We start from the raw sequence: 25,000 nt of genomic DNA on the forward strand, positions 1-25,000 counted from the left end.
GTGTATTTTCCTCTCTCTCTCTCTCTCTCTCTCTCTCTCTCTCTCTCTCTCTTCTACTCGGATTGGCTTTCATTTTCACTCACCATCTGACTCGGAGCGTAATGTGGATCAAGTGCAGAGGAGTCTGGGATGGTAAACACGAGCGTGGGTCTAATAATGCAGTGACAAATACGATTATGGGATGGGATTCATGTCTCATGGGGAGGGGAGGAGGGGCTGCTGGGAAAAAAGTGCGGTTATGAAACAAAAAAGCTTTTTTTGAAAAAAAAATCTCTACTTTGTGTGTGTGTGTGTGTGAGAGAGAGAGGGACAGAGAGAGACAGAGGAGAGTGAGACAGAGAGAGAGATAGAGATATGTCCATTTTAAAAAGACACTTAAAGGATTTCGACACTTTGAGGGTTGAGGAAATATAAAACAGCTGGACACACACACAGACACACACACACACACACACACACACACATCTCCTTCATATTTGAGTAAATCAGCCAGATTCCTCTCTGTTGTCTCTTGTTCATTAAGGATCTGAATCGATACAGCAGAGAGACCCAGAAGATGAGCTGGTAGAGTAAGCGGTCAGTAAGTGTTCAGTGAGATGACCAGTGAGATGACCAGTGCGATGGCGGTGATGATGATGATGGTCTGAAAGCTGAAGCTTTGGACTCTGATCTGTTTGAGCAGATATTTCGTTTATAGAGCGATATTTCATTTACAGAGCGATATTTCGTCTATAGAGCGATATTTCATTTACAGAGCGATATTTCGTCTTTAAAGCAATATTTCATTCATAGAGCAATATTTCTTTTACAGAGCGATATTCCATTAATAGAGTGATATTTTATTTATAGAGCGATATTTTTCGTCTATAGAGCGATATTTCGTCTATAGAGCGATATTTCATTTATGGAGCAATATTTTGATTATAGAGAGATATTTTATTTACAGAGTGATATTTTGTTTACAGAGCAATATTTCGTTTATAGAGCGATATTTTGTCTATGGAGTGATATTTTATTTACAGAGTGATATTTTGTTTGCAGAGCAATATTTCGTTTATAGAGCGATATTTTGTCTATGGAGTGATATTTTATTTACAGAGTGATATTTTGTTTGCAGAGCGATATTTCGTTTATAGAGCGATATTTTGTCTATGGAGTGATATTTTATTTACAGAGTGATATTTTGTTTGCAGAGCGATATTTCGTTTATAGAGCGATATTTTGTCTATGGAGTGATATTTTATTTACAGAGTGATATTTTGTTTGCAGAGCGATATTTCGTTTATAGAGCGATATTTTGTCTATGGAGTGATATTTTATTTACAGAGTGATATTTTGTTTGCAGAGCGATATTTCATTTACAAAGCGATATTTTGTTTGCAGAGTGATATTTCATCTATAGAGCGATATTTCATTTATGGAGGAATATTTTGATTATAGAGAGATATTTTATTTACAGAGTGATATTTTGTTTGCAGAGCAATATTTCGTTTACAGAGTGATATTTTGTTTACAGAGCGATATTTCGTTTATAGAGCGATATTTTGTCTATGGAGTGATATTTTATTTACAGAGTGATATTTCATCTATAGAGCAATATTTCATTTATGGAGGAATATTTTGATTATAGAGCGATATTTCATTTATGGAGCAATATTTTGATTATAGAGCGATATTTCGTTTATAGAGTGATATTTTGATTATAGAGCGATATTTCGTTTATAGAGTGATATTTTGTTTATAGAGTGATATTTCGTCTATGGAGTGATATTTTATTTACAGAGCGATATTTTTTTTTGCAGAGCGATATGTCGTTTACAGAGTGAGATTTCGTTCATAGAACGATATTTTATTTACAGAGCGATATTTTGTTTGCAGAATGATATGTCGTTTACAGAACGATATTTTGTTTACAGAGTGATATTTTGTTTACAGAGCGATATTTTGTTTACAGAGCGATATTTTGTTTGCAGAGCGATATTTCGTTTACAGAGTGATATTTTGTTTACAGAGTGATATTTTGTTTGCAGAGCGATATTTCGTTTACAGAATGATATTTCGTTTACAGAGCGATATTTCGTTTACAGAGCGATATTTCGTTTACAGAATGATATTTCGTTTACAGAGCGATATTTCGTCTTTAAAGCAATATTTCATTCATAGAGCGATATTTCGTTTACAGAACGATATTTCATTAATAGAGTGATATTTTATTTATAGAGCGATATTTCGTTTAAAGAGCGATATTTTGTCTATAGAGCGATATTTCATTTATGGAGCAACATTTTGATTATAGAGCGATATTTCGTTTATAGAGTGATATTTCGTTTATAGAGTGATATTTCATCTATGGAGTGATATTTTATTTACAGAGTGATATTTCATTCATAGAACAATATTTTATTTACAGAGCGATATTTTGTTTGCAGAGCAATATTTCGTTTACAGAGCGATATTTCGTTTACAGAGCGATATTTTGTTCATAGAGCAATATTTCGTTTATAGAGGGATATTTTGTTTACAGAGCGATATTTCAGCTATAGAGCGATATTTCATTTACAGAGTGATATTTCGTTTATAGAGCGATATTTCGTCTGTCGCGTGATATTTCGTTTACAGAGTGATATTTTGCCTATAGAGCGATATTTCGTCTATCGAGTGATATTTCGTTTACAGAGTGATAATTTGTGTATAAAGCGATATTTCATTTACATAGCGATATTTCATTTATAGAGCGATATTTCGTCTATAGAGCGATATTTAGTTTACAGAGCGATATTTTGTTTATAGAGTGATATTTCGTCTACAGAGCAATATTTCATCTATAGAGCGATATTTCATTTACAGAGTGATATTTCATTTACATAGCGATATTTCATTTATAGAGCGATATTTCGTCTATAGAGCGATATTTAGTTTACAGAGCGATATTTTGTTTATAGAGTGATATTTCGTCTACAGAGCAATATTTCATCTATAGAGTGATATTTCATTTACAGAGTGATTTTTCGTCTATGGAGTGATATTTCGTTTACAGAGTAATATTTCGTTTACAGAGCGATATTTCGTTTACAGAGTGATATTTCGTTTATAGAGTGATATTTCGTTTACAAAGCGATATTTCGTTTATAGAGGGATATTTCGTTTACAGAGCGATATTTCGCCTACAGAGCGATATTTCATTTACAGAGCGATATTTCGTTTACAAAGCGATATTTCGTTTACAGAGGGATATTTCGTTTACAGAGCAATATTTCGTCTATAGAGCAATATTTTGATTATAGAGCGATATTTCGTTTATAGAGTGATATTTTGTTTATAGAGCGATATTTCATTTATGGAGCAATATTTTGATTATAGAGCAATATTTCGTTTATAGAGTGATATTTTGTTTATAGAGCGATATTTCATTTATGGAGCAATATTTTGATTATAGAGCGATATTTCGTTTATAGAGTGATATTTTGTTTATAGAGTGATATTTCGTCTATGGAGTGATATTTTATTTACAGAGCGATATTTTTTTTTGCAGAGCGATATGTCGTTTACAGAGTGAGATTTCGTTCATAGAACGATATTTTATTTACAGAGCGATATGTCGTTTACAGAACGATATTTTGTTTACAGAGTGATATTTTGTTTGCAGAGTGATATTTCGTTTACAGAGCGATATTTTGTTTGCAGAGCAATATTTCGTTTACAGAGCGATATTTTGTTTACAGAGTGATATTTCGTTTACACAGCGATATTTTGTTTGCAGAGCGATATTTCGTTTACAGAGCGATATTTTGTTTGCAGAGCGATATTTCGTTTACAGAGCGATATTTTGTTTGCAGAGCGATATTTCGTCTACAGAATGATATTTCGTTTACAGAGTGATATTTCGTTTACAGAGCGATATTTTGTTTACAGAGCGATATTTTGTTTGCAGAGCGATATTTCGTTTACAGAGCGATATTTTGTTTGCAGAGCGATATTTCGTTTACAGAGCGATATTTTGTTTGCAGAGCGATATTTCGTCTACAGAATGATATTTCGTTTACAGAGCGATATTTCGTTTACAGAGTGATATTTCGTTTACAGAGTGATATTTCGTTTACAGAGTGATATTTCGTTCGTAGATCAATATTTCGTCTATAGAGCAATATTTTGATTATAGAGTGATATTTCGTTTACAGAGCGTTATTTCGTCTTTAAAGCAATATTTCATTCATAGAGCAATATTTCGTATACAGAACGATATTTCATTAATAGAGTGATATTTTATTTATAGAGCGATATTTTTCGTCTATAGAGCGATATTTCGTTTAAAGAGCGATATTTTGTCTATAGAGCGATATTTCATTTATGGAGCAACATTTTGATTATAGAGCGATATTTCATTTATAGAGTGATATTTCATCTATGGAGTGATATTTTATTTACAGAGTGATATTTCATTCATAGAACAATATTTCATTTACAGAGCGATATTTTGTTTGCAGAGCGATATTTTGTTTGCAGAACGATATGACATTTACAGAACAATATTTCGTTTACAGAGCGATATTTTGTTTGCAGAATGATATGACATTTACAGAACAATATTTCGTTTACAGAGCGATATTTTGTTTGCAGAACGATATGACATTTACAGAACAATATTTCGTTTACAGAGCGATATTTTGTTTGCAGAACGATATGACATTTACAGAACAATATTTCATCTACAGAATGATATTTCGTTTACAGAGCGATATTTTGTTTGCAGAACGATATGACATTTACAGAACAATATTTCGTTTACAGAGCGATATTTTGTTTGCAGAACGATATGACATTTACAGAACAATATTTCGTTTACAGAGTGATATTTTGTTTGCAGAACGATATGACATTTACAGAACAATATTTCGTTTACAGAGCAATATTTTGTCTACAGAATGATATTTCGTTTACAGAGTGATATTTCGTTTACAGAGCGATATTTTGTTTACAGAGTGATATTTCGTTTACAGAGCGATATTTCGTTTACAGAGTGATATTTCGTTTACAGAGTGATATTTCGTTCGTAGATCAATATTTCGTCTATAGAGCAATATTTTGATTATAGAGCAATATTTAGTTTATAGAGTGATATTTCGTTTATGGAGCGATATTTTATTTACAAAGTAATATTTCGTTTACAGAGCGATATTTTGTTTGCAGAGGAATATTTCGTTTACACAGTGATTTTTCGTTTATAGAGTGATATTTCGTCTATGGAGCGATATTTTATTTACAGAATGATATTTCATTTACAGATCGATATTTTGTCTATAAAGCGATATTTCATTTATGGAGCAATATTTCGTCTATAGAGCGATATTTCGTTTACAGAGTGATATTTTGTTTATAGAGTGATATTTCATTTATGGAGCAATATTTCGTTTACAGAGCGATATTTCGTTTATAGAGCGATTTTTCGTCTATGGAGTGATATTTCATTTACAGAGTGATATTTTGTTCATAGAGCAATATTTCGTTTATAGAGGGATATTTTGTTTACAGAGCGATATTTCGGCTATAGAGCGATATTTCGTTTACAGAGTGATATTTCGTTTATAGAGCGATATTTCACCTATAGAGCGATATTTCGTCCATCGCGTGATATTTCGTTTACAGAGTGATATTTCACCTATAGAGCGATATTTCGTCTATCGAGTGATATTTCGTTTACAGAGTGATATTTTGTGTATAAAGCGATATTTCATTTACATAGCGATATTTCATTTATAGAGCGATATTTCATCTACAGAGCAATATTTCATCTATAGAGCGATATTTCGTTTATAGAGTGATATTTCGTCTATGGTGCGATATTTTATTTACAGAGTGATATTTCGTTTATAGAGCGATTTTTCATCTATGGAGTGATATTTCATTTACAGAGTGATATTTCATTTACAGAGCGATATTTCGTTTACAGAGTGATTTTTCACCTATGGAGTGATATTTCATTTACAGAGTAATATTTCATTTACAGAGTGATATTTCGTTCATAGAGCAATATTTCGTTTACAGAGTGATATTTTGTCTATAGAGCGATATTTCGTTTACAGAGTGATATTTCGTTTATAGAGCTATATTTCGTTTACAAAGCGATATTTCGTTTACAGAGGGATATTTAGTTTACAGATCGATATTTCGCCTATAGAGCGATATTTCGTTTACAGAGCGATATTTCATTTATAGAGGAATACTCTGTTTACAGAGCGATATTTCGTCTATAGAGCGATATTTCGTTTACAGAGCGATATTTTGTCTATAGAGCGATATTTCCTTTATAGAGCGATATTTCGTCTACAGAGTGATATTTCGTCTATAGAGCGATATTTTGTTTACAGAGCGATATTTTGTCTATAGAGTGATATTTCGTTTACAGAGCGATATTTCATTTATAGAGCGATATTTCGTTTACAGAGTGATATTTTGTCTATAAAGTGATAATTAATTTACATAGTGATATTTCATTTATAGAGCGATATTTCGTTTACAGAGTGATATTTTGTCTATAGAGCGATATTTCATTTATAGAGCGATATTTTGTCTATAAAGTGATAATTAATTTACATAGTGATATTTCATTTATAGAGCGATATTTCGTTTACAGAGTGATATTTTGTCTATAAAGCGATATTTCATTTACATAGTGATATTTCGTTTACAGAGCGATATTTCGTCTATAGAGCGATATTTCGTCTATAGAGCGATATTTCATTTACAGAGCGATATTTTGTCTATAGAGCGATATTTCATTTACAGAGTGAAATTTCGTCTATGGAGCGATATTTTATTTACAGAGTGATATTTCATTTACAGAGCAATATTTAGTTTACAGAGTGATATTTTGTGTATAAAGCGATATTTCATTTACATAGTGATATTTCGTTTACAGAGCGATATTTCGTCTATAGAGCGATATTTCGTTTACAGAGCGATATTTTGTCTATAGAGCGATATTTCGTTTATAGAGCGATATTTCGTCTACAGAGTGATATTTCATCTACAGAGTGATATTTCATTTACAGAGTGATATTTCGTCTATAGAGTGATATTTTGTTTACAGAGCGATATTTTGTCTATAGAGTGATATTTCGTCTACAGAGTGATATTTCATCTATAGAGCGATATTTCGTTTATAGAGCAATATTTTGTCTACAGAGTGATATTTCGTCTATAGAGTGATATTTCGTTTACAGAGTGATATTTCATTTACAGAGTGATATTTCGTTCATAGAGCAATATTTCGTTTACAGAGTGATATTTTGTCTATAGAGCGATATTTCGTTTACAGAGTGATATTTTGTCTATAGAGCGATATTTCGTTTACAGAGTGATATTTCGTTTATAGAGCTATATTTCGTTTACAAAGTGATATTTCGTTTACAGAGGGATATTTAGTTTACAGAGCGATATTTCGCCTATAGAGCGATATTTCGTTTACAGAGTGATATTTCATTTATAGAGTGATATTTCATTTACAGAGCGATATTTCGTTTACAGAGCGATTTTTCGTCTATGGAGTGATATTTCGTTTACAGAGTAATATTTCATTTACAGAGTGATATTTCGTTCATAGAGCAATATTTCGTTTATAGAGTGATATTTTGTCTATAGAGCGATATTTCGTTTACAGAGCGATATTTCATTTATAGAGGAATACTCTGTTTACAGAGCGATATTTCGCCTATGGAGTGATATTTCATTTACAGAGCGATATTTCGTCTATAGAGCGATATTTTTTTTTATAGAGTGATATTTCGTCTACAGAGCAATATTTCATCTATAGAGCGATATTTCGTTTACAGAGTGATATTTCATTTATAGAGTGATATTTCATTTACAGAGCGATATTTCGTTTACAGAGCGATTTTTCGTCTATGGAGTGATATTTCGTTTACAGAGTAATATTTCATTTACAGAGTGATATTTCGTTCATAGAGCAATATTTCATTTACAGAGTGATATTTCGTTCATAGAGCAATATTTCGTTTATAGAGTGATATTTTGTCTATAGAGCGATATTTCGTTTACAGAGTGATATTTTGTCTATAGAGCGATATTCTGTTTACAGAGTGATATTTCGTTTATAGAGCGATATTCCGTTTACAAAGCGATATTTCGTTTATAGAGGGATATTTCGTTTACAGAGCGATATTTCGCCTATAGAGCGATATTTCATTTACAGAGCGATATTTCATCTATAGAGCGATATTTCGTTTACAGAGCAATATTTAGTTTACAGAATGATATTTTGTGTATAAAGCGATATTTCATTTACATAGCGATATTTCATTTATAGAGCGATATTTCGTCTACAGAGCAATATTTCATCTATAGAGCGATATTTCGTTTACAGAGTGATATTTCGTCTATGGAGCGATATTTTATTTACAGAGTGATATTTCGTTTATAGAGCGATTTTTCATCTATGGAGTGATATTTTATTTACAGAGTGATATTTCATTTACAGAGCGATATTTCGTTTACAGAGCGATTTTTCGTCTATGGAGTGATATTTCGTTTACAGAGTAATATTTCATTTACAGAGTGATATTTCGTTCATAGAGCAATATTTCGTTTACAGAGTGATATTTTGTCTATAGAGCGATATTTCGTTTACAGAGTGATATTTTGTCTATAGAGCGATATTTCGTTTACAGAGTGATATTTCGTTTATAGAGCTATATTTCGTTTACAAAGTGATATTTCGTTTACAGAGGGATATTTAGTTTACAGAGCGATATTTCGCCTATAGAGCGATATTTCGTTTACAGAGTGATATTTCATTTATAGAGTGATATTTCATTTACAGAGCGATATTTCGTTTACAGAGCGATTTTTCGTCTATGGAGTGATATTTCGTTTACAGAGTAATATTTCATTTACAGAGTGATATTTCGTTCATAGAGCAATATTTCGTTTATAGAGTGATATTTTGTCTATAGAGCGATATTTCGTTTACAGAGCGATATTTCATTTATAGAGGAATACTCTGTTTACAGAGCGATATTTCGTCTATAGAGCGATATTTCGTTTACAGAGTGATATTTTGTCTATAGAGCGATATTTCATTTATAGAGCGATATTTTGTCTATAAAGTGATAATTAATTTACATAGTGATATTTCATTTATAGAGCGATATTTCGTTTACAGAGTGATATTTTGTCTATAAAGCGATATTTCATTTACATAGTGATATTTCGTTTACAGAGCGATATTTCGTCTATAGAGCGATATTTCGTTTACAGAGCGATATTTTGTCTATAGAGCGATATTTCGTTTATAGAGCGATATTTCGTCTACAGAGTGATATTTCATCTACAGAGTGATATTTCATTTACAGAGTGATATTTCATCTACAGAGTGATATTTCGTCTATAGAGTGATATTTTGTTTACAGAGCGATATTTTGTCTATAGAGTGATATTTCGTCTACAGAGTGATATTTCATCTATAGAGCGATATTTCGTTTATAGAGCGATATTTCGTCTACAGAGTGATATTTCGTCTATAGAGTGATATTTCGTTTACAGAGTGATATTTCATCTACAGAGTGATATTTCGTCTATAGAGTGATATTTCGTTTACAGAGTGATATTTCATTTACAGAGTGATATTTCATTTACAGAGTGATATTTCATCTACAGAGTGATATTTCGTCTATAGAGTGATATTTCGTTTACAGAGTGATATTTCGTCTACAGAGTGATATTTCGTCTATAGAGTGATATTTCGTTTACAGAGTGATATTTCATCTACAGAGTGATATTTCGTCTATAGAGTGATATTTCGTTTACAGAGTGATATTTCGTCTACAGAGTGCTATTTTGTCTATAGAGTGATATTTCGTTTACAGAGCGATATTTTGTCTATAGAGCGATATTTCATTTACAGAGTGATATTTCATCTACAGAGTGCTATTTCGTCTATAGAGCGATATTTCGTTTATAGAGCGATATTTCGTCTACAGAGCAATATTTCGTTTACAGAGCAATATTTTGTCTATAGAGCGATATTTCGTCTACAGAGCGATATTTAGTTTATAGAGCGATATTTCGTTTACAGAGTGATATTTCGTCTACAGAGCGATATTTTGTTTACAGAGCGATATTTCGTTTACAGAGCGATATTTTGTTTACAGAGCGATATTTCGTTTACAGAGCGATATTTCGTTTACAGAGTGATATTTCGTCTACAGAGCGATATTTTGTTTACAGAGCGATATTTCGTTTACAGAGCGATATTTTGTTTACAGAGCGATATTTCGTTTACAGAGCGATATTTCGTCTACAGAGCGATATTTTGTTTACAGAGCGATATTTCGTTTACAGAGCGATATTTTGTTTACAGAGCAATATTTCGTTTACAGAGCGATATTTTGTCTATAGAGCGATATTTCGTGTACAGAGTGATATTTCGTTTACAGAGTGATATTTCGTCTACAGAGCGATATTTTGTTTACAGAGCGATATTTCGTTTACAGAGCGATATTTTGTTTACAGAGCGATATTTCGTTTACAGAGCGATATTTCGTCTACAGAGCGATATTTTGTTTACAGAGCGATATTTCGTTTACAGAGCGATATTTTGTTTACAGAGCAATATTTCGTTTACAGAGCGATATTTTGTCTATAGAGCGATATTTCGTGTACAGAGTGATATTTCGTCTACAGAGCGATATTTCGTCTACAGAGTGATATTCCGTCTATAGAGCGATATTTTGTTTACAGAGTGATATTTCGTCTACAGAGTGATATTTCGTTCGCCGGACTTTCCTCCATTAGGATCAGGTTCTTCGCTCATACGCGTCTGCAGGATAAAATGAATATGAAGCATTCTCTCTCTTCCACGTGGATGTGGTCAGGAGTCTCCAGGGTGACGGTGGGGAACCGGTGCACAAGCGTACCTGTGTAAAGAATAGAACGGTTTGCCTAAACCGGGATGAAAAGAAGCATCCACTGTAAAGGGATCATCCGCGCGCCTCGCTAATAAAAGAATCGCGAGGCCGCCGCTGTGAGGAGGTGAATGGCATGTGCAGTTAATTAGACTAACGAAACCCTATCTGGAATAAAAGGTCAAATTTACTGGATTTCAAAGGAATCTGGTTGGTGGGTGGTGTGTGTGTGTGAGTGTGTGTGTGTGTCTATTGATTAAGACTCTTATGCAACAGATTGAGATCCTTCAGATTTATTCTATAGATCCATAGATCCTTACAATGTAGATCACTGAGATTCCTCCTTCCTCTCCACTCTCTCTATCTCTTTCTCTCTCTCTCTCTGTCACACACACACACAAACACTCTCTCTCTCTCTCTCCCACAAACACACCCCCCCTCTCTCTCACTCACTCACTCTTTCACTGTGTGTGTGTGTGTGTGTGTCACTCTCTCACTGCCAAGTGTCCTGCTGCGTGAATCCCCACGATCTGTCTGGTTTCCAGATTTGTTTGATTTATTCTCATTAAATAAAACCAGGACACACAGGAAGTACATCTGCTGAGAATAAACCAATAAAACCATTATGATTTGATTTGTAAAAAAAAGGAATTTTTTACAGCATCAGACTCTGTAATAATCCGGATCAGTGTTGATGTTCGTCTTGCAGTGGAGTGTGACAACTTTCTGAGATTTATACTGAAATATTTCCCTGGCTCGATTTTACTCACTCGCCCTGCACTAGTCTTGTGTTAATGTCCCGCCCACAGGGGGCGTGTCTTCCTCTACAGCAGCAGTAAACACAGTTAGCTGTTTTTTTTTCTGTGTCACACACAGCGAGAGAGAGAGAAAGAGAGAGAGAGAGAGAGAGAGAGAGAGAGAGAGAGAGAGGGAGAGTGAGCGAGTGTGTGTGTGTGTGTGTGCATGAGAGAGAGAGAGAGAGAGAGAGAGAGAGGGAGAGTGAGCGAGTGTGTGTGTGCATGAGAGAGAGAGAGAGAGAGAGAGAGAGAGAGAGAGAGAGAGAGAGAGGTTATGGAGGAGTGTGTATGAACATGTCACCTCCTCAGACTGAAGGAGAATGAAACACTGTTGGTCTCTCCATCACTGACACACGTTATCTACTGTACCACTCAGAGGGGTCAGGTGTTTCCCGGTGATGACCGTACGCAGCTCTGTCACCTTCAGGTCTGACCACCACTCACTTCAACACCTTACTCCTGACTTCCTTTTTCAGCAGGAAATAGACCGTGCTCTGGAAAAAAATAAAAAGTGGAGAAAATCAATCTCACAAAAAATATTTGAACTGTATTTTAAAGCTAAAAGAAGTATTTACAAATTTCAAGTAGAAATATCTCCAGTGATCGACTGCATTTGTAAACAAACAAACAAACAAACAAATAAATAAACAAATAAATGCTGTAAACTTTTAATAAACAGTGACATTAAACCTGACCACGAAACCTACAAAAAGTTGGTCATTAAAATAAAATTTCACTGTACAAACTACAAAACTTCCTAAAATCCCATTTTGTAAAAGACAAAAATAACTTTTATTGTTCTGTTTCTGGAAGTTAATCTTAGAACAATAAAGTAAATCAAAAGTTTCCACACATTTTAGTATCGATCTTTTGCTAGTGCCGTAAACGGACGACGTATTACGGCGTTTTAATCCTTTTTGCGACATGCCGTTAAGCGCGTCGTTCAAGATGGCAGCGTTGGTGTTTATATAGTTCGCTACACTTCGTCCGATGAAGACCGTTTATTTATTTTTTTCCCTTGTAAAGCCTGTTTGACTGGACTGTTAACAGGAAATTAAAGCGGAAGTGTTGTGTAACGACAAGAGACGGTTTTGGGCTGAAGACATGATGTGCTTCATTAAATAAGAAGGTGACATTGAGAGTGATAGTCGCGTGTAAGCGTTAGACATGTGTTATTTTATGTCGCACCCGTAGTCAGGCATTCTCTGACAGGATTGGTTAGTATGGGACCGCTTTCTGCGCAGCGATTGGCTAGAAGGGCAGGGTTAGAGAAACTAGCCAATCCTCGACCAGGAGGCGGGATTTAATGGTATGCGGGTGTGAATAGTCTGAAAGCCGGTGGTGGGATCTGACTATAGTGACTGAAATAGAAGCATTAAAAAATGGCAGGAACTCATCCTTTTATAAAGTTAAAGAAGGTTAGAAGACATTTAAGAAAAGAAGAGCAAAAGTGAAAAAAAACAGAGAATGACAGAAAAAAAGGAAATGAAGTAAGATTGATAAAGATAATGAAGAGAGGGAGAGAGAAGGAAAAGAACTTTAAAGGAAGGAAGGAGATGGGGTAAGGGAGTGAGTGAAAGTGCAAAAAGAATGGACAAAGAGGAAGGGATTAAAACGCAGAGAAAAAACAGGCAGAGCTGAACAGAAAGAGGGAGAGAAGAAAAAGAGTTAAATGGTTGAAGACAAAATGATAGAAAGAAAGAAGAAATGACAGCAAGAGAAGAGGAGAAGTAGAGGACTGATGTGTTGAGGGGGTTAGGGAAAGAAATAGAGAAAGTGTGATAAAAGAAGAAAAAAGAATGGAGGAGAGAAAGTGAAAATAATGTGAAAAACATGTAGAAAGCTGATGAATCTGATCGTTGTTGTTTTTTTATTCAGGATGGCCGCACGTTCCCGTCTCTCTCTCCTCGCTTCTCTGGCTTCTCCTCAGAGTTCCCTGAGGGCAGGATGGAGGAGTTTGAGTCTGTTCTCTGCTCCGTCTCCGTCCAGCTGGAGTAAAGTGGTGTCCGATGCTGAGAAGATCGTGGGATATCCGACATCCTTCATGAGCCTGCGCTGCCTGCTGAGTGACGAGCTGAGCAACGTGGCCATGCACGTGCGCAAACTGGTGGGAACCAAACACCCGCTGCTCAACACTGCCAGGTACACACACACACACACACACACACACACACACACACACAGATCTGATCAACAGGCTTCTGTTTTATATTGGAGGATGGAGAGGGGTGCCAATACTTTTAATCAGAACAATACTCTTGTTCCAGTCAGCTGTAGGAGGATGGCCAATGAGCATATGGTTGTGTGTGTGTGTGTGTTAATTGTCCCCTGTCTTTCATCAGGGTCAGCTGCTGATTGGCTGTCTGCCAGATTCCAGATTTCCAGTGTAATTCCACATGATATTGCATTAAGTTGATGTAAAAAAATCTGTCCCACTCTGACACACCTTGTTTTTTTGTTTGTTTGTTTCTAAGTCATAAACGGGTAAGTGAAGGAAACGCGGTTGAGAGTAAAGTTTTAAAGTTTAAAGTCCGCTCTGTTTTCCGAAGAGAAAGAGGAAGGTTGAGTTAAACAGAGAGGAAAAGAAATGGAGCAGGAATGTGTGGAAAAGTGTAAGAAAGACAGAAAGATAAAAGAGTGAAGGAACAGAGAAAGGTAGAGGTAGAAACATGGAGTGGCTAGAACAGAGGGCTATGACAGCGTGTAGGTGGGGTCTCTGTGGGCGTGGCCTGTTTTTTGTTTTTATATATAAATATATGTAAATATTACTTTGAAAGCAAATTAGTTCAGACGAAGACAAATCACTAATGAGATCCCCGCTGCTTCCTCCCAGCCTCTGCTTTTCATCACGTCTCTGACACGTGTGATGATGATGATGATGATGAAGTGTATGAAGATGAAACACGGCAATATATAATGTTTTCTCTAATAATATAGTAAATATACACAGATCAGGCATGACCCCCTGCCTAATATTCTGTTGGTGCTGCTAAAACAGCCCTGACCCGTCCTGCACTGTGTATTCTGACCCCTTTCTATCAGAACCAGCATTAACATCTTCAGCAGTTTGAGCAACAGTAGCTCGTCTGTTGGATCGGATCACACGGGCCAGCCTTCTCTCCCCACGTACATCAGTGATCCTTGACCGCCCATGACCCTGTCGCCGGTTCACCACTCTTCCTTCCTTGGACCACTTTTGATAGATACTGACCACTGCAGACTGGGAACACCCCACAAGAGCTGCAGTTTTGGAGATGCTCTGATCCAGTGGTCTAGCCATCACAATTTGGTCCTTCATCAAACTCAAAGCTCAAATCCTTACGCTTGTCCATTTTTCCTGCTTTTAACATCAAATTTGAGGACAAAATGTTGACTTGCTGCCTAATATATCCCACCCACTAACAGGTGCCATGATGAGGAGATCATCAGTCTTACTTCACCAGTCAGTGGTCATAATGTTATGGCTGATCAGTGTATATTTGTACTGTGATATAGAACGTATTAAATATTGCGACAGGATTGAATTTTCCAGTCACATTTCCTGCTTCACTCCAGTCTCATGTCTGATCTCTGGACACGTGAGCATCATTTCATGGAGGTTCCAGGTTTCGTCATGCTGTTGCCGTCCTCAGCTTCACGCTGTAACGAGGCGAGGCCGACTCGACTCCCTCCTGTGGCTGCAGATGGCACTTCCTGTGGCTTTCTGCAGGCGACACCAGAGACTGACAGCTTCAGCGTGCTAATGAGCTGCAGGACGGTTTACCATGAAAGGAGAAAAGTTCAGCTGATCTTCTCCACACCGGAATGGACGTGGTGTAATGAGCGTCTCGAGTCCCTTCCAGCATCAGCAACTTTAGGAACTTCAGGAACTTCAGTGTTGGAGATCACTAGCTCCTGTGTGGATCAGTAGTTTATCAGATCTTCTTTCCTGATAATTATTAAATCTGTGTTAGAGCTTTAACTTTAATAATAAACCTTTAAATAGTGAATATGCCTGTGGCTCATAACTGCACTCGTTTATTACATCAGTTCATTTCATTCTTCACCTATCTCTTTGCTTTCTTTTTTTCTTTCTCTTCTCTTCTCTTCTCTTCTCTTCTCTTCTCTTCTCTTCTCTTCAATCTATCCATCCATTCATCCATCCATCCCTTTCCTTCCCTTTGCTTCACTTCCCATCCATCCATCCCTCCATCCATCCCTCCCCTTTCCTTGACATCCATCCATCCATCCATCCATCCATCCATCCATCCATCCATCCATCCATCCATCCCTTTCCTTTCCTTTCCTTTCCTTTCCTTTCCTTTCCTTTCCTTTCCTTTCCTTTCCTTTCCTTTCCTTTCCTTTTCCTTTTCCTTTCTTTTTTATTTCCTGAGGTCCTTTACACTCCTCTTCAGTCTTTCTTTCTTTTCCTTTTTTCCCCACATTAATCTCACAACACCTTTTTCCACCTCAGACTGTAGTTCAGTGTTTGATCAGACTCAGCTCGCTTCTGGGCCAGTTACTCTGTGAAGTGTTCCCTGATTGGTTCAGATGTCCAGTTGATTTTGTGATGTAATAATAATAATGTACGGTCACGACCCTGCTGCCAGGAACAGTTTTCCACTTTTTGAAATGACGCCAAGAGAAGAGAAGAAAAAGAAGAGAAGAGAAAAGAAAGAAGAAGTTTAGAGAAGAAAAGAAAGAGAGAAGAGAAGTGAAGATCAGAGAGGAGAAGGAAGAGAAGAGTGAAGGACTTTCCCAAACTCTCTCCTCGTCCTTTTATCCAGCGATGAATGAACCAACACGAGTCCGAGGTCGGAAAACCGAGACGCCGGCGTCTGCCATTGTGGGTATTTATGTGACTGGCGCTTCTTGGGGCAAGGAGACACGGAGGGAAAGAGGAGAAGGCAGGGTCCCCTCCCTCCTTCCATCCATCCACCCTCTATCCCTCCATCCCTCCATCCTCGACACCCAAATGGATTGTCATATCAGATTTAGGTGTATAGGTTATTACACCCTTGGGCTCCGGTTTCCAGTCCTGTCGTCTGGATCGGCCAGATTGGGTTCCAGTTATTTCTCTCCCTCCCTCCCTCCTAAAGTAATCCTGTCTTTCCCTCTAACTTTCACTCTCCATGTCATTTAGACAGTTTCAGTGGCCACCAAAGACGAAGCGTCTCCCTGGAAAAGGACCGTGGGTTAGTATTTTGACGGGCAGCTAGGAGATGGCGTGATCACACACAGGTTTATTTTCCACTCCACTCGACCATCTGGTTGATCAAAAACCTTCCTGAAATCCTTCTCCTTGGAATATTTTCAGAAAGGGAAATCATGAACCCTTGCATCTTTCCAAGCGTAAGAGCCTGTAATGATGGAGATTTCCAGGTTCAGGTGGTGTTTTTTCCAATTGAACCATTTAGAAGGAATCAAGAGGACATTCTCCAGTCTCCAGACGTCCAGCGTTCACCCAAAACATCCGTGCTTTTGATCCCAGGACTTGGTGAAGAACCTCCTACGTTCACACACAGTCATGATTCTGTACATTTATGTCAGTCCATTGTCTGTGTGTCTTCATCACAGAGCATGGTGTTTGTCCTGTATTCCTGTCAGAAGCCTCCAACCGTAAAACCTTCAGGAAGCTCAACAAGTCTCACAGGAAAGCAGACCTCTAGCTCACGTTCTCAGTGGAGAACCGTCCAGTGGTTCCTGAACTATATCCACTATATGGTGGATGTCATCATCATCACCTTTATCATAGGTGCAATACTTAGGGGTCCAAGCACCAAAATCATCTCATGTCCTGACAGTGAGGGTTTGTGGAATTGATTTTTTGAGACAAGTCTGAGTACAAATCCCAGGAATTCCTGACCCACAGAATCCAGCAGGCGTGTGGGTGTTATAATAATGTTATAATAACCTAAATAAACCTTTTATGTCATGTCTGTATTCAGACGTATTTATTCATTGTGCTGCATTTTAACAACTCAAAAGTGATCTACAGGAGCAGTAGATCACTGTAACATAGTGGTAGATCACTGTAATGAAGTGGTAGATCACAGTAACAGAGCAGTAGATCATTGTAACAGGGCGCTACATCACTTTAATGGAGTGGTAGATCACTGTAAAGGAGGGGTAGATCACTGTAATAGAGTGGTAGATCATTGTGACAGAACGGTAGATCACTGCGGTAGATTATTGTATTGAAGTGGTAGATCACTGTAACAGAGTGGTATATCACTGTAATGGAGCGGTAGATCACTGTAACAGAGCAGTAGATCACTGTAACAGCAGTAGATCACTAATGGAGCGGTAGATCACTAACGGAGCGGCAGATCACAGTAACGGAGCAGTAGATCACTGTAACAGAGCAGTAGATCACTAACAGGGCGCTACATCACTGTAATGGAGTGGTAGATCACTGTAAAGGAGGGGTAGATCATTGTAACAGAACGGTAGATCACTGCGGTAGATTATTGTATTGAAGTGGTAGATCACTAACGGAGTGGTAGATCACTGTTACAGAGTAGTAGATCACTGTAACAGACTGGTAGATCACTGTAACGGAGCGGCAGATCACTGTAACAGAGCAGTAGATCACTGTGTGGTAGATCACTGTAATGGAGCGGCATATCACAGTAACAGAGCAGTAGATCACTAATGTAGTGGTAGGTCACTGTAACCGAGTGGTAGATCACTGTATCGGAGCGGTAGATCACTAATGGAGCGGTAGATCACTGTAACAGAGTGGTAGATCACTGTAACGGAGCGGTAGATCACTGTAACGGAGCGGTAGATCACTGTAATGGAGCAGTAGATCACTAATGGAGTGGTAGATCACTGTAACGGAGCAGTAGATAACTGTAACGGAGCGGTAGATCACTGTAACGGAGCAGTAGATCACTGTAATGGAGCAGTAGATCAGTAATGGAGCGGTAGATCACTGTAACAGAGTGATAGATCACTAACAGAGTGGTAGATCACTGTAATGGAGTGGCAGATCACTGTAACGGAGTGGTAGATCACTGTAACAGAGTGGTAGATCACTGTAACGGAGCAGTAGATCACTGTAACGGAGCAGTAGATCAGTAATGGAGCGGTAGATCACTGTAACGGAGAGGTAGGTCACAGTAATGGAGTGGTAGATCACTGTAACGGAGTGGTAGATCACTGTGACGGAGCGGCAGATCACTGTGACGGAGTGGTAGATCACTGTGATGGAGTGGTAGATCACTGTAACGGAGTGGCAGATAACTTCTTTTTACACTCCATCTGTCTTTCCTTACCTTTTTTTTTTTCATTTATTCATCTCATTTCACTTCACTTAGTCTTATTATTCCTACTTTTCTAGTTCTTCCCTCCATCCATTTTTTTTACATATCTTTCTTTCCTTCCTTCCTTCCTTCCTTCCTTCCTACCTTCCTTCCTTCCTTCCTTCCCTCCCTCCCTCTGATCTTACTTTTTAAAATTTTTCTTTTTCTTTATATTTATCCTCTCTTTCTTGTACTTTTTAAAAAATATATTTTTCTTCTCATCTTTTCTATCCTTCCTTTACTTTTTTTTTATTTCTTCCACCTTCAGTCATCAGTTCTTCTTAAGCACTCTTCCATTTTCTTTCTTTCTTTCTTTCTTTCTTTCTTTCTTTCTTTCTTTCTTTCTTTCTTTCTTTCTTTCTTTCTTTCTTTCTTTCTTTCTTTCTTCTCATTTCCACTTCTATTTCTATAATTTAGTTTTTCTTCCTCCTTTTTTTTATTTGCTTTGCTTTATTTACACATTTTTCTTTCCTTTTTTTACTTCACATGTTCATGTGCTCCCTTTTTTTCTTTTTACCCTCCTACCTTTCTTTCTTTTATTCCCTTACTTTTTCATTATTTCATTATTTCCTTTATTACAGCACTTTGGCTCTCTTTTCTGTTTTTTCTTCTTTTCTTTCTTTTATCCTCCCCCCCCCACCGTGGTGAAGGTTAAGCGGGTCATAAGGAGGCGTGTCGTTCAAGCTGTGTGTCTTAGGGGGCGTGTCCTGCTGTCATCTTGTCCCCGTTGCCACGGCGCTAATTCATGACGAGCAGCGGCGGTGCGTAGTGGCTATAAAAAACCGAAAGGAAATGGTTCTTTTTTTTCCTGCCCACCTACAGGCTGGATATTAGAGCTCCAGAGCTGCACACGTTCTCCGGGTTCTCCTGCTCTCATTAACAGCTCGTTAACAGCTCATTAACGCCCTCTTTATCGGCTCAGTGGGTGTTTCAGAGCACAGGAGCGTGGGTTCGAATGCTAGCGCTTTCCCACAGTGACCTTCTGCTGCAGATTGCTGTTTCAGCTCCACAGATTATGAGGTGACCTGTGTGATGACACCTTCAGGCTCAATTTGTTTACTTATTTACTCGACGTTTTTTAACGATCTCAGGACACAAATCAGGAGACGTGTCAGAACTCTGAGACTGTAGAGTTTTAATTCTGATGTTTCCATAGCGATGAACATTGAGCTTCATGACCTCCACACCTCCACTGTCCACACTCTACACCTACACACTTCTAACCTACACACTCCACAGCTCCAGTGTCCACACTCTACACCTTCACACTCCACACCTACACACTCCACACCTTCACACTCCACACCTTCACACTCCACACCTTCACACTCCACACCTACACACACCTCCACTGTCCACACTCTACACCTTCACACTCCACACCTACACACTCCACAGCTCCAGTGTCCACACTCCACACCTTCACACTCCACACCTACACACACCTCCACTGTCCACACTCTACACCTACACACTCCACACCTTCACACTCCACACCTACACACTCCACAGCTCCAGTGTCCACACTCCACACCTACACACTCCACACCTACACACTCCACACCTTCACACTCCACACCTACACACTCCACACCTACACACTCCACACCTTCACACTCCACACCTACACACATCTCCACTGTCCACACTCTACACCTTCACACTCCACACCTTCACACTCCACACCTACACACTCCACACCTACACATTCCACACCTTCACACTCCACACCTACACACACCTCCACTGTCCACACTCTACACCTACACACTCCACACCTTCACACTCCACACCTTCACACTCCACACCTACACACTCCACAGCTCCAGTGTCCACACTCTACACCTTCACACTCCACACCTACACACTCCACACCTTCACACTCCACACCTACACACTCCACACCTACACACTCCACACCTACACACTCCACACCTTCACACTCCACACCTACACACATCTCCACTGTCCACACTCTACACCTACACACTCCACACCTTCACACTCCACACCTTCACACTCCACACCTACACACTCCACACCTACACACACCTCCACTGTCCACACTCTACACCTTCACACTCCACACCTACACACTCCACACCTTCACACTCCACACCTTCACACTCCACACCTACACACACCTCCACTGTCCACACTCTACACCTTCACACTCCACACCTTCACACTCCACACCTTCACACTCCACACCTACACACTCCACACCTACACATTCCACACCTTCACACTCCACACCTACACACTCCACACCTTCACACTCCACACCTACACACATCTCCACTGTCCACACTCTACACCTACACACTCCACACCTACACACTCCACAGCTCCAGTGTCCACACTCTACACCTTCACACTCCACACCTACACACACCTCCACTGTCCACACTCTACAGCTACACACTCCACACCTTCACACTCCACACCTACACACTCCACACCTTCACACTCCACACCTTCACACTCCACACCTTCACACTCCACACCTACACACACCTCCACTGTCCACACTCTACACCTTCACACTCCACACCTACACACTCCACACCTTCACACTCCACACCTTCACACTCCACACCTACACACACCTCCACTGTCCACACTCTACACCTTCACACTCCACACCTTCACACTCCACACCTTCACACTCCACACCTACACACTCCACACCTACACACTCCACACCTTCACACTCCACACCTACACACACCTCCACTGTCCACACTCCACACCTTCACACTCCACACCTTCACACTCCACACCTTCACACTCCACACCTACACACTCCACACCTACACACTCCACACCTTCACACTCCACACCTACACACACCTCCACTGTCCACACTCTACACCTTCACACTCCACACCTTCACACTCCACACCTTCACACTCCACACCTACACACTCCACACCTACACACTCCACACCTTCACACTCCACACCTACACACACCTCCACTGTCCACACTCTACACCTTCACACTCCACACCTTCACACTCCACACCTTCACACTCCACACCTTCACACTCCACACCTACACACACCTCCACTGTCCACACTCTACACCTACACACTCCACACCTTCACACTCCACACCTTCACACTCCACACCTTCACACTCCACACCTACACACTCCACACCTACACACACCTCCACTGTCCACACTCTACACCTTCACACTCCACACCTTCACACTCCACACCTACACACTCCACACCTACACACTCCACACCTACACACTCCACACCTTCACACTCCACACCTACACACACCTCCACTGTCCACACTCTACACCTTCACACTCCACACCTTCACACTCCACACCTTCACACTCCACACCTTCACACTCCACACCTACACATTCCACACCTTCACACTCCACACCTTCATACTCCACACCTACACACTCCACACCTACACACTCCACACCTTCACACTCCACACCTACACACACCTCCACTGTCCACACTCTACACCTACACACTCCACACCTTCACACTCCACACCTACACACTCCACACCTTCACACACCTACACACACCTCCACTGTCCACACTCCACACCTACACACTCCACACCTTCACACTCCACACCTACACACACCTCCACTGTCCACACTCTACACCTACACACTCCACACCTTCACACTCCACACCTTCACACTCCACACCTTCACACTCCACACCTTCACACTCCACACCTACACACTCCACACCTTCACACTCCACACCTTCACACTCCACACCTACACACTCCACACCTTCACACTCCACAACTACACACTTCACACCTTCACACTCCACACCTACACACACCTCCACTGTCCACACTCTACACCTTCACACTCCACACCTACACACTTCTAACCTACACACTCCACACCTCCACTGTCCACACTCTACACCTTCACACTCCACACCTTCACACTCCACACCTACACATTCCACACCTTCACACTCCACACCTTCACACACCTCCACTGTCCACACTCTACACCTTCACACTCCACACCTTCACACTCCACACCTACACATTCCACACCTTCACACTCCACACCTTCACACACCTCCACTGTCCACACTCTACACCTTCACACTCCACACCTACACACACCTCCACTGTCCACACTCTACACCATCACACCTAAACACACCTCCACACACCTCCACACTCCACACCTCCACTGTCCACACGTACACACCTCCACTGTCCACACCTATACACACCTACACACACCTTCACACTCCACACCTACACACTTCACTCCTCCACTGTCCACACTCCACACCTTCACACTCCACACACTCCATACCTCCACACACCTCCACACCTTACTCTCCACACCTCCACTCTCCACACTCTACACCTCCACTGTCCACTCTCCACACCTACACACACCTCCACTGTCCACACTCCAAACGTCCACACTCCACACTGATTGTCTTATTGAGCTCCTTTATACCATCATCTGTCCTGTCCAGCGCTGAGATCTTCTCTTCTCTTCTCTTCTCTTCTCTTCTCTTCTCTTCTCTTCTCTTCTCTTCTCTTCTCTTCCTTGTTTCCCTCCCATTTTCTCTTTTTCACTTCAGTTTCAGTTTTTTTTTGGTTTGACTTCTTTTATCTTCACATTTCTGAACAGACTGAACACGTTCTCCATCTCTGCTGCTGTAGTGTCTGAGGACAAATCTTCTCTTAAAGGGCAGCGACTCATTTAATAACCTTACTTTATGTGCACTTTTATCACACACACACACTTGTGATAAAAGTAAACACTGGGCTGAGGTGAGGTGGGTGTGTCCTCAGGTACACCAGATCTATATCTTTCAGGTACACCAGATCTACTGTATGTCTTGCGGATGATCATGTGATCTCTGGTGAGTGGATTTTGGACCAGGTGTATGAAACATCTCATTATCATCTGAGGTTTTATTACACACACACACACACACACACACACAGTGGGGATGATGGATTAAACAGTGTGCTGATTATTGCGATGTGGAGCTGGAATATTGCGACAGCTCCTCCTGCTCCTTCCTGCTGGTTGTGGGTTCGGAAACGTTCCTCTGCAGCGTCTGATCTTTTTGAAGGGAGAGGTTAGCGGCTAGCACACTCCCTGTCTTGGCCCGCCGCGTTTCTCTCTGGAATATTAATGACCGCGTTGAAAGGCGTTCGGGATCGTCATACACTCGCCCCCTCGACCTCCACGGACCTCACAGGACCTCCTGAGCAACCCCCCACCCCCACCCCTCTGCTTTCAGTACTTCTGAAGACAGAGAGAGAGAGAGAGAGAGAGACACAGAAGGAGAGAGAGAGAGGGAGAGAGGGAGACGGAGAGAGAGAGCGAGGGAGAGAAAGAGAGGGAGAGAGGTGGGGGAGAGAGGGAGACAGAGAGAGAGAGAGGTCACTTCATTAGCTGAGCTCTCTGCTCCATCATTTACATACAATTACTGAGCATTATGGGGATTTTTGGCTGCACTTGTGGTGGAAAGCCTACACACACACACACACACACACACACACGTCTCAGTCTCTCAGGAAAAATATCACAAGGAAGCAAGGCCTAAATTTTTCTTAAACAAAGAGCTGATTTTTATCTTTGTCGAAATTCACATTTAAAAAAAAATCTGTACATTTAAATTAATTCATTTATAAATGGTGTGTGTGAGAGAGAATGTGTCTGTGTGTGTGTGTGCAAGTGTATGTGTGTGAGAGTGCATGTGTGTGTCAGAGTGTGTGTGTGTGTGAGTGTATGCAAGAGTGTGAGTGAGTGTATGTTTGTGTGTGTGTGAGAGTGTGTGTGTGCGTGAGTGTGTCTGCATGAGTGTATGTGAGAGTGTGTGTATGTGAGTGAGTGTGTGAGTGTGTGTATGTGAGAGTGAGTGTGTGTGCCAGTGTGTGTGTGAGAGAGAGTGTGTGTGTGAGAGAGTGTGTGTATGTGAGAGAGTGTGTGTGAGGGTGTGTATATGTGAGT

The 25,000-nt window shown here is 39.7% G+C and overlaps 1 protein-coding gene across 1 annotated transcript in view; it reads left to right on the forward strand.

Moving 5' to 3' along the window:
* The first annotated feature begins 12,645 nt into the window (after positions 1 to 12,645).
* Positions 12,646 to 25,000, forward strand: part of pdss2 (prenyl (decaprenyl) diphosphate synthase, subunit 2) — a 36,804-nt gene continuing 24,449 nt past the window's right edge. The window contains exons 1-2 of the mRNA XM_058386244.1: positions 12,646 to 12,845; positions 13,595 to 13,858. Of these exons, the coding sequence (XP_058242227.1) occupies positions 13,596 to 13,858 (263 nt within the window). The 5' untranslated portion in view covers positions 12,646 to 12,845; position 13,595. The remainder of the gene's footprint in view (positions 12,846 to 13,594; positions 13,859 to 25,000) is intronic.

Source organism: Hemibagrus wyckioides, linkage group LG03, assembly GCF_019097595.1.
Source record: "Hemibagrus wyckioides isolate EC202008001 linkage group LG03, SWU_Hwy_1.0, whole genome shotgun sequence".
In the NCBI taxonomy this organism is placed as follows: Eukaryota; Metazoa; Chordata; class Actinopteri; order Siluriformes; family Bagridae; genus Hemibagrus; species Hemibagrus wyckioides.